Genomic DNA, 10927 nt, shown 5'->3' with positions numbered 1-10927 from the left:
CTGGAGTTGAAGCAAGCCCCTGTGGACATTGTGACAAAGCTGCTTCCTCTGTTCTTGGCCACACAGGGGCAGTAACACACCGTCTTGGAACAAACCTGCCCCTGGCAGGGTTTGAGACAGCCTGGGAGCAGAGAGCCTAAGAGCTGGCCCTGGGCACTCTCGAGTTTCTCGGGAAGAGTCTACGGAATCCCTTAGATGGATGGGTTGGGGACTCCAGGATTGGCTGTTAACTAGGCTGCCAGTGAGTTGGGGGGCTACATATTGAGACTGGCTTCAAACGGGCGTTTGAGATGACTGGGGGAAATCCTGGGAGGCACAAACGGTGGGTGAGCATGCTTGGTCACACACCCACAGGTTGGAAACTTGAGTCCACCTAGAGGCACCTCAGTATAAAGGTCTGGTGATCTAGTTCTGGGAAAAACAAAACAAAACAGAACAACTCTTGAAAACTTTTCAGACATGTGGTGTCATAATGATGTGAAATATCAATTGGGTTTTATAGTTAATATTCACTAGGCAGATTGTTGCTAATCAAGAGGCCTCTTTTGAGCACCCCCTTGCTTTTGGGAGCTGTGCCTGCAGACACGTAAATGCCACCTTTGAGGCCGCTGTATTCGCAATCATCACGTGGAGGAAAGGAGGAGGGAAGGGAGTTTCTTATGCTGGATCCTTAATGCGCTTTGCTTGGCTTGCTGCATCTGAGGATGGGTTTATTTGGGAGCGGGTAAGACAAGACTCACACTCACTGTCACAGAGTCCATTCCGACTCAGAGAGACCCCAGCAGACAGGGTGGAGCCGCCTCGGACGGTTTCCGGACTGCAACTCTTTACAAGGGAAGAAAGTATAATCTTTCTCTCTCTGAGAAGTTGGTGGTTTTGAACTGCCGACCTTGCAGTTAGCAGCTCAACATGTAACCCGTCATGCCACCAGGGCTCCTGTAGAACATAGGATAAGTAGCTTTTAAAAAGCGCTTCCTAGAGGGGCTCCAATAAGCAAAGAGATTGTTCTCTTTCCTGTAACAGCTTAGATTCAGAGGGTGGGCCCGAGGAAGTAGGTTGCGCTGCTCTGCAGGGTAATCTCAGGGCCCCAGGTTTCTGCTCGTTATTTCTCTGCCACCTTAGCACGGTGTCCATGTTGCATGGCCAAGGCATGGTCAGGAAGGGCAGAGGAAGTAGAGGACAAACAAGTTTCTTACATGGAAATTATGTCAAAGTGAAACAAATCACTCAGGTCATATTTCACCTGGTCACTTAACTGCAAGGGAGGCTGGGAAATAAAGTTTCTAGCTGGGACGTCATGTGCCCTATTAATCTTTTAGGGAGTCTATTGCTCAAAAGAAGAGAATAGATTCTAGGGAATCCTTCGCCTTCATTTCCATGGTCATCTGCAATTTTGGAAAATTCTCAGCCTTTATCTTTCAAAACATTGCCTCTTCTTTATTCTATTTTTTCTTCTTCTAGAAATCCAATTAAATATATGTGAGATTTCACTGTGTCTCTCTGTGATGCATTTTGGGTAATTCCTTTGGATCCTTCAACTCTGTTGACTATACTAGTTAGCCAGGAGCTCATTTCGTCTTTATTACCATATTTTTAAATTGGAGATGATATTGTATTTGACCCTTTTCCCAGAGTACAGGAGGGCCTTTAATAGTCTCTTGTTCATTTGTTATACTTTTAATCTCTCTCTTTAGTTCTTTAAATATAATCACCCTTATATTAGGTTCAAAGACACTTGGGGCACACTTACTCCAGATCATCTTATCTGAAACTTAAAAAATGAAACAAACTACGAATGTTTTACATTTTGCTGTTTTTATTAGGTTATAGTCCTATAGGGTCATGCTGAGTTGGAGTAAGAGTACTCTGGTGGTGCAATGGGTTAGGTATTGGACCACTAACCATAAGGTCAGCAGTTCAAAACCACCAGCCACTCAGCAGGAGAAAGATGAGGTTGTCTGCTCCTGTAAAGATTTATAGCCTTGGGAACCCTCCTCTGTCATACAGGGCTGCTGTGAGTCAGAATGGACTTGATGGCAGTGGGTTGGGTTAAATAGAAACCTGAGTAAAGCCTGTTTGTGTACTAAACCAATGATACTTTGAGATAAGTCCAGAAGCATGCTGTCCTCGCCCCAACCCTGACATTTTTCTAAATCCTTCCAGTACTGGATGCCACCAAATGGCCTTTTGGGAGGGATTTAGAAAAATGTCGATTCCAGCTCCAAGTGACTGACTGTCCCTGACAGGATAGAGTCAACTGCCACCTCTCGCTCCCTCGTGCACAGTGCGCCACTGGTCCTTACTCTAGGTCAGAGCTTCCCAAACTTCTTTGTCCTACTACTTTTCAGAAAAAGAAATAATTCATTGTCCCCTGGCAATTAATTAATTCAGGGTAAAGTGTAGGTATCTGCTTTTGCAGCTCCCCTGGGTCGACCCAGAGCCCACCAGGGAGCAGTACCCCTCAATTTGGGAAACAGACCTAGCCTGAGACTGTTTTTTCCACCTCCCACTCAGATCCAAAGTCTGGAGAAGCACACCCCTCATCCCGGCTGGTGGGGTCTTCTGCCCCTGCCCTGGCCAGAGACCTCTGAGATGCTGGAGCAGAGCACCCTTGTCCTTGCCCTTCAAAGCCCTCAGAGCAGGACCTTCCAGTCTCACTCTGCCTCGGACTTGGGATGTTTGAAACCTCTGCTCCTGACTCCCTCTCTTGCCATGTCAGGGAGCACATTCACAGGCCCTGGGCCCCTGCCCAGAGCCTCACAGGGTAAATTCACATATCATTAGGCGACTATGGACACCGATCTGCCCACCACACTTGGGATTAGGGCTATGCATAGGACAAAGGCTAGGGTTGGAGTTAGTGTTAGAGCTAGACATAGGGTTAGGATTAGGGTTAGGGTTAGAGTTAGACATAGGGTTAGGATTAGGGTTAGGGTTAGAGCTAGACATAGGGTTAGGATTAGGGTTAGGGTTAAGGTTAGTTAGTGTCACGTCCTGTCCCCTCCCCCACCCCACCCCCACCCCGGTATGTGACTGTGTCAGGAAGGACCCCTCCCCCTCTCCCTGGCTCAGTGTCCATTTTCCCCAGTTGCTCAGGCATTCATCCAGGGCCTCCTGGTTGCATTGCACGCTTCTCCAGCTTCCTTTTCAACCAGCACTGCTCTCCAACCCCACCAGCTTCCTGCCAATGGTGCTGTGGCTTCATTGTCAGGGGCACTCTAGGGTGTCCCCACACTGCTCTATCTGCCCTGGTCCCCAATTGTTTTGAGGCTACACCTTGGTTGCCTTCCCTGCTCTGGCAAGGCCATGGGCTGCGTCCTGGACTCCAGCACTAAGAATGGCGAATGACTGGCCAGCATGATAGGCTACAGCCGGCACTTGAGAGCCAGACCCAAACAGTCATGTCATCCCTGTCCCTTGTGGTAGCCCTGGGGGTGGGGCTCTCACCCCGCCTTTCCCAAACCTAAGACGCACTCAGAAGACATTAGATGTGGTATCTTAGACAAAGCATTTATTCTGGGAGAACAACTATAGCGATGACGTGGTAAGTTACAAAAACAAACAGGGCTCGTTGCTGCTCCTGGCGGAAAGGTGCGGGCCCTGCTTCAGGGTGTGGCTGCCAAGAATGACCGGTGAGCAGCTCGGTCCACTCCCGGCCCAGCGAGATCACATCTCCTCTGGTGGCGAGGTGACCACCCTGAGTCACAAGGGCCTCCAGGTCCTGTCAAGATAACAGTCAAGGCGCTGCCCAGTGAGGACTGTCCCTGCCCCTCCCCGCAGCTGAATGTTCTCTCACAGCAGGAACCCCCCCACCCCCAAGAAAAAAGTAACAGTCGCAGAAGAGGCAGGTCCCAGAGCGGTTCCGCCTGCAAGTGGTGGCGATTCAACAGGCACATTGAGTGGGCTCCCTGCTTGGAGCCTCCCCCCAGCCCCAGCCCCGGCCCCTGGCTTCTTCCCACGAGCCATGTGAGGTATTGTGCAGCACCCTCCCCACCCCCTGTCCCCAGCCCCTGCTTACAGTTGAGACCCCTCCTGGGGCCCCACCCTGCCCGCCCCTCCCCCACTACATGAGGTGGTCTGGAGCACCCGGTGGGGGGGCAGTGGGCATGAAGGGCTTTATGTGCCGTCCAACTCAAAGACACCATCGCTGTTGGGGGTTGTGAAGAAGGAGGGCTGGTCATCGGAGGTGATGGACTCCTGCCCCCCACTGCCCTGCTCCCAAGACCGCCTCAGACTGCGCTCGAAATCCAGCAGCTGCCCCATAAAGTTGAAGTTGGGGGAGATGTTGGATTTCTTCCTCTTGACCAGGTCGTAGGCATCATTGAGTGAGAGTTGAAGCTTCTGCATGAGGTAGGCCACGGTGACGGTGACGGAGCGGCTGACACCAGCCAGGCAGTGGACAAGCACCCCGCAGTTCTGGGCCAAGGCCTCATCTAGGAGGGGCAGGGAGGAGCAGCCTGGCTGAAGCAAAGTCCACCCGACTCTCCCACCTCCGCCCAGACCACCTTGGGGCCATGACCACACATCTTTCTCCAGGAAGAGACAGAGCCAGAGCCGCTCAGGGCCCTGGGGCCACAAGTCTACCTGCTGGACTGGGAGCACTTCTTGGGGGAGGGGTGGGAGCTGGCCAGGCGGCCTCGGCTGACTCACCAATGAACGCGATGGCCTCCGGAAAGAACTGGGACAGGTCCTGGCTCCAGTGGTCTGAGATGGGGATTTGCTTGTAATGGAAGTTCCCATTCTTTTCAAAGAGGTTGGGGAGGTTGGGGGTGACATTGAGGATGTAATGGATGCCCAGCTGGGCCAAGCTCTCCAGATTGGCTGCATCTCGGGCACAGCCCAGGTACAAATTGGGCAGGATCTGGACTGGACAGGGTGGCAGCAGCCCCGCAGGGGGTGGCGTGGCCCCTTCGGAATCTGGCACGTAGCTCTTGGGGTTCCGTTCGGACTCCGATTCCGAGTCGTGGCAGTCGGCACTCAGGTCCAGGTTACCCAGACCTACCACGGGCGCTGGTTCGGGCGCCTGGGCAGACCTGGGCTGCAGGCTGGTCTCACACAAGTGAGGATACTGGGCTTGGAAGTTGTTGAAGCCACCTGTGGGGGAGAAGGAGGCCAAGAAGTCACCTCAAAGGGAGAAAAACAGAAGTTCCTAGGTGGGGCTGATGGCACTGCAGGCCCTTGGCCTAAAGAGGGAGAAGGGGGGGGGATGAGGCAAATTCCTGCTTCTTCCTCCCACACATGGCCTTGCATTCAGAGTCCCCCAAGCTAGGTCAGGCCAGCCCAGTCGCCCCCAGGTTTCAAACTTACAAATTGGGGGCTCCACATTCATTCTGAAGCCCCAGCGGGTCTCGAGGACCTACCCTGGAGGTAGTAGGCCAGGACGCCCTCCTCCTGAAGCTTCTGCAGGAGGGTACCCAGCACTGAGTCAGTGTCCCACTCCTCAGTGGCCGCTGCCGCCGCTGCCGCTGCCGCCGCCACTGCTGCCGCCGCTGCCGCCGCCCCTTCGGGTTCCACTTCCTCCCCGCGCCCTAGTCGCCCGCCGCTCTGGTCGTAGAGGAGCACAGGGCCGAGTGGTGGCTGCTGCTGCGGTGTGCCGGGCAGCAGCGCACGCACCGACAGGCTCCCGCGGCGCAGGCGGCGCAACAGCAGCCCAGGTAGGGCCACGTTGAGCGCCCCAGTGATGCGCGCTGCCTCGTAGAGCTCTCGGCTGCGGCAATCCAGGATCAGCAGCTGTGGCCGAGGAGGCGACAGCTCCTGGCTCAGCCACAGGCTAGAGCGGCCCAAGCTCGCCATGAGGGCCGGCTCCCTGCACGTCGGGTCTCGAGCTCTGCGGAGAGAGGGAAGATTGGTGTGAGTTGGACCCCCCAAGAAGCTTGCCTGGTTCCCATCAGGTGGACCTAAGGCCATCGCCACCTCCCTTCACTCCCATTCTCAGTCCACCGCGATCATTCCCCAAGTTCGGACTTGTGGGGTTCAGGGAGAACAGGGAGGCCCGTCCACGACGGCCCTCCTTGAGCCAGCCGTTTGGATCTCCCTGGGGAGGAGAGGACAAAAGGAGAGACCTAGAGTGAGGTCGGACTGCAGGCGGCCACTTGCGGATGTCCTGGGCACGACAAGTCGGAGGGCGCTGTCTGTGAAACCGGCTGCGAGGCAAGAGGCAGGGCTGCCGAGGAGGCGCGCACGTGGACAGCGAGCCGCGAGCCGCCAGTGCTCTGGTCACTTGCTGGCTGCTGACCCAGCTGCTACTCGGGAAGCGGCTCCTTTTGGATGCTAGGCTGCCGCTGAGAGGGGCGGAGCGGGGGCGGAGAGGGCGGGCGGGGGAGGGCTCAGGGTGGCCAGCGAGCCAACGGATTCGAGCGGGAGCAGTTGGGTGGGCCTAGCGCGTGGCGCGCTAAGCTTGGCCTTCCACTGAGGCGGGACAAGACGGGGCAGAGGCCAAGGGCAGTCAGAGGCCCAGTAAGGAATGGTCAGCCACAGGTTCCCTGGTGGCGCCACCCAGCCGGGAGGCAGGGGGAGGGTTGGGGTGGGAGTGGAGATGGGGGTGGGGCAAAGCCCAGCACCTCTACCCCAGAGTTTGCCTTTAAACTAACTCATTTGGTGAGCCTGGACCATCGTGCTCCCCCTCCCCCCACAGCTCCTAGCCACCCCCCAGGGCTTGGGCGGGACAGGATCCCTGAGCTACTCTAACTCTGTGCCGACCACATTCCCCAATTCCTCAACTTGTCCTGCTTCCTGCCTGGCGCCTTTACCTACAGGCCACTGGCCCCAGACAAAGTCCTGGTATGTGCCCCCACCCCAGCTCCTCCTGCTGCCCCCAGTCAACCTGAGACCTAGGTTGGACTTAGACATCACTGCCCCTTGCTCCGACCTCAGGCTCTGCTCAGCCGAGGCCAGGGTTACAAGCCAGGCAGGACATACCAGTGCTCACTGCTAACAGATCCGGTAGCTACAAGACCAAAGCCAGTAATGTCGGGGTGTGACAATGAAGCTCGACAATGTGATGAATCTGCCTTTGTTCCTTTCATGTTTAAGACTAATCCATAGGACTTGGCAGGAAGTTAAAGGCCAGGATGGCTAAAGGGCAAGAAAATGAAGATCAAGTCCGAAAGCCCTCAGGCACAGAGGAAAAAAAGCAAATAAAAAAAACCCCAACAACACTCAAGGTACCAACACACACACACACACACACACACACACACACACACACAGTAACATTCCCTAACTGCTGCATTAGTAAGATCGAATCATTTCAAAATCAGAAGGCCCAGAGCTGGCAAAGTTACTGTGAAATTGGCAGGCTGCTGGATTGGTGGTAGGTTTATAGATCCGCAAAGCCCTTTTGGAAATTAATTTGGTACTATGCATCAAGGAAAAAAATATCCATTTCCTCTGACCACTTCTGGGAATCACTCTGGAGAAAATAAATGAAAAGGAAGAAAAGCTATAGTCTACACAGAAAGATGGACAGCGGCCGTCTTTTCTGACAGTGATGCACACAGAGAGACCGGGCAGCTCCATAGCGAGGGCAGTTGCAGATGTCCCCTGATGTCGGGAGTCCCAGGGAAAGGTGAGAAAAGGCTTGGGGGAAGCAAGCAGATCCTCACAGGGCCTCTAGCCAACTAGCCCTGCCGTGGACACTCAGTGTGGATGGAGAGAAGGCAACTAGCTCCAGAAGGGTCGGGGTGCTCTCTGGAGAGTGCTTCTTGCAGGTGATTGGAGCTACAGGGGGAGGAGGGACCTCACAGTGAAAGAAGGGGACCCCTGCGGTTGTGAGGTGCTGTCCAGTCCGGTTCTGACTCACAACAGAAGGAAACACTGCCTGGTCTTGCGCCCTCCCTAAGAGCCCAGAGCCTGCATCTTCTAGCCTCCTCTGCAGGCGACGTCTTGGAGGCTCTCAGGCCGGAGGGAGAACTGGGGAATGTGTGTGTGTGTGTGTGTGTGTGTGTGTGTGTGCGCGCGCGCGCGCGCGCCAGCTCTGGACCGCCTGGAACCTGTTGCCATCTCTGCACTGCGGGACTCTGCGCAGCCAAGAGTCCCTCCCCCCCTATCCCTGCCCCCTCGGGGCTCAGGCCCCCTGCAGCGCCCTGGCCAGACCCTCTCGAGTGGATGGAGCCATGCTGCGGGCAAGCCACTAGCCGCAGGGTGGGCTCAGCGCCCGCTGCTCCCACCCTGTCCCTCTCAGGCTTCCGGACAGATCCCTGGGATGGGCGCCCCTGCCTCCGTATCCCTTGGTACGGCATCCTCTGGAGGCGCATGCCGCCCGCGCCCCTGGTCTCGCAGCCTCTGGAGAGCGGCGCCCCGCACGTTTCCACTAGGCAAGGTGGCTGGATTTCGGCTGTCGCGCGCGACCCGGTCACATGGCCAGGAGCGCAAGTCTCAGAGTCAGCGTTGCTGCCAAATTCAGTGTCTGGTAGCTGAGCCACTTACACTGGGGGCGGCTTCCTGAGCTGGCTCATCCCAGGTAGACCAGTGTGTGCCGACCCCAGCTGGCCACAGCCCAGCGCGGCGAGAAAGGCATGCAGGAGTGCGACCAATTGTTGCACTGGGGAGTCCAGGAGGGTGCCGCCTGCTTTTCCCGCTGCCTGCCCCTTCCCCCGCATCCAGACACGCACAAGCACACGTGCCCACCCAGCAGCCACACGCACAGCACGCAGACCCCGGCCCTCACGGAGCCACCTACCACGTGGGGCGTGAGGTCGGTGGCCCTAGAGTCCCAGCTGAGCCGCCTGTGCTCTTGAGCCTGTTCTCTGCGCCCCACCCCGCGCCATCCAGTAACGACGGGGGGGGGGGGGGAGCCCCCAGCGCCTTCCTTATCTCTTCAGGGAAAAGCCAGGGAAGGCACTGAGAGTCAAGCCGGTGCGTGTAGGAGCCCAGGGCGCCTGCAGCTCCAGGGCCCGGGGTGGTGGGTGGGCGAGTTGGGGGACGGGACAGGGTGGGGAAGTGATGGGAACGTCTCCGGGACTGGGGGGGGGGGGCGCTGGAGGTTATTTGAAATGGGGGCGAGAGGGGTGTTGAAGGGAGGCAGTCAGACTGGATGCGCTGGGGGTGGGGGTGGGGTGCGGGCTGTGCCCGGGCAGCTCCGGACTGTGGACATGGGCGCGGGGACACGGACTGTGCAGCTGGGACAGCCCGTGGGAGGACCACGTGGGTGGGGTTATGTGGGGGCTTGGTTGGGGTGTGGGTGTACAGCAGTGCCTCTACTTGGCAACGTGGGTGGGGTGTCTGTACTGGGCATCGGGGGAGTTGGCATGGTGGGGGCGTCGACGTTAGTGCCGGTGCCATGGGGTGTGTCCCGGGTGTGGTGCTGCTGAGGGCTGTGGGCTCCACCGGCCCGGTGGTGGGCTGGGGGGCTGCTACGGTGTGCATGGCAGGCCGCCCTCCGCCGCCGCGTGGGCTGCGCGCGTTTGTGGGCGGGTGTGCAGCTTGCCGTGGCGCCTGGGGGGCGCGCGGCGCCCGTGGGTGCGGGCCGCCAGGCTTTGGGGAGCAGGGTGGGGCGCGCCCGACGGGGGCTCAGGGCGTGCGTGTTCCGCTCACCTCCGCTCCGCTAGACTCAGGCTCCCTGCGCCAGCTCCGCGCGTCTCCGCCGGGAAGTTTCCGAAGCTTGGGCGGCAGGAAACGCCACTGCTGCCGCCGCCGCCGAGCGCCACCGGAGCCCGGGGCGGCGGCCTCTCCTGGAGCCCGGGAGCCGCTGCCACCGCCGCCGCTGGAGGGAAACTCCGAGTGCCGCCTCCGCCGCCGCCACCGTCGCCAGCTTCTCCTTCCCTTGCCCAGGAGGGGCACTGTCGCTGGCGGCGCACGGGGAGGGCGCACGGAGGGGCGCGGCCTGCCTGGCTCAACCGCCGTGAGGGGCCACGGGGCACGGGGTGGGCTGGCCTGCGGTGCGGGGTTCCTACTGGCACTCGGCTGCCAGCGGAGAGGCTTGGGTGGTCTTAGGCAGCAACTCCTCGTCACTCTTCTGACCCCACCCCACGCCCCAGCGCCCACTGGTTTCTCTCACGTTTTGAGAACACGCATCTGGGGTGGAGCCGAGCTGTACCCCCATTCAAGGGCGAGCCATCAGAAATGTCTCCCTGTGAAAGGTAGGGGAACTGAGGGAGTGGCTCCTTACAGGTCACACTCCTTACAGGTCACACTTCTGGGCATGCCTAGTTTGTAAGATCCACTGGACTGGGACATTAGCTCCTTGAAATAGTGGGGGGGCAGGGGCTGGGACACCCCCACCCCCCACACACACCCAGTACAGCTGGAGCAGGGCCAGTCCCTCCTTCTGTGCCTCTATCTTATGGGACTCTACACAACCCATTTGTCACTTGGAAGGAGAAAGCACACTCCAATGAAAGAGATGGGGGGACACATGGGGAGGCTCATGGAGCTGATTCCGATGAGTTTCTCAAGGGGTAACTCACTAACCCCCGGTACTTAAGTGACTCAGAGCTGAAAGGCTGGGGGAGGACCATTTGGATTGAATGATGCTGCCCCCTCCGGAGCACAGCTCCCACCCCAGCCCTCTTGCCTACCTACAGGTCTGTCTTTCTTCCAAGCCTCAGAGTGGGAGTGACCAGTTCCAGCTTCCCCCTGTATCCCAAGGCCCTCAGCAGGGTGGCACAACAGAGGCCCTTCCCTACCCAGATGCCACGTCCTCTGGAACCCCTGATGCTTCTCCAAAGAAAACCCGGAAGCCATCCCCTGGAACCCCCAGCAGAGACGAGAATGGTTAGTAGGTGCATTTTTTCTCAGGAAAGCCAAAGGCCTGGCCCAGCTGAAGGCACCAGGGCCTCCCAGTGGGTCAGTGACCTCGGGGTTCTTCTGATATGACCTTTTCTTCACCCAACTGAATTGCACTCCAAACCGAGGGGCTGGGCACATGGGTGCATGCCTGTCCAAGACTATTTGTGGGGAGACTATTTGTGGGGGACTGTCTTGGTCT

The 10927-nt window shown here is 57.8% G+C and overlaps 1 protein-coding gene across 1 annotated transcript; it reads right to left on the bottom strand.

Annotated features, from left to right (window-relative positions):
* Window positions 1-4078: 4078 nt before the first annotated feature.
* DUSP9 (dual specificity phosphatase 9) lies at window positions 4079-5821 on the bottom strand. Its single transcript, XM_075538868.1, has 3 exons — window positions 5361-5821; window positions 4651-5094; window positions 4079-4433 (listed from the first exon to the last, which is right to left on the bottom strand). Exons 1-3 carry the CDS (start codon window positions 5791-5793, stop codon window positions 4117-4119), a joined length of 1194 nt encoding a protein of 397 aa, XP_075394983.1. The 5' UTR covers window positions 5794-5821; the 3' UTR covers window positions 4079-4116.
* Window positions 5822-10927: the final 5106 nt, after the last annotated feature.

This window comes from Tenrec ecaudatus, chromosome X, assembly GCF_050624435.1.
Source record: "Tenrec ecaudatus isolate mTenEca1 chromosome X, mTenEca1.hap1, whole genome shotgun sequence".
In the NCBI taxonomy this organism is placed as follows: Eukaryota; Metazoa; Chordata; class Mammalia; order Afrosoricida; family Tenrecidae; genus Tenrec; species Tenrec ecaudatus.
Note: the sequence above shows the minus strand (reverse complement) of the source record. Positions and strands in the feature narration are given on the sequence as shown.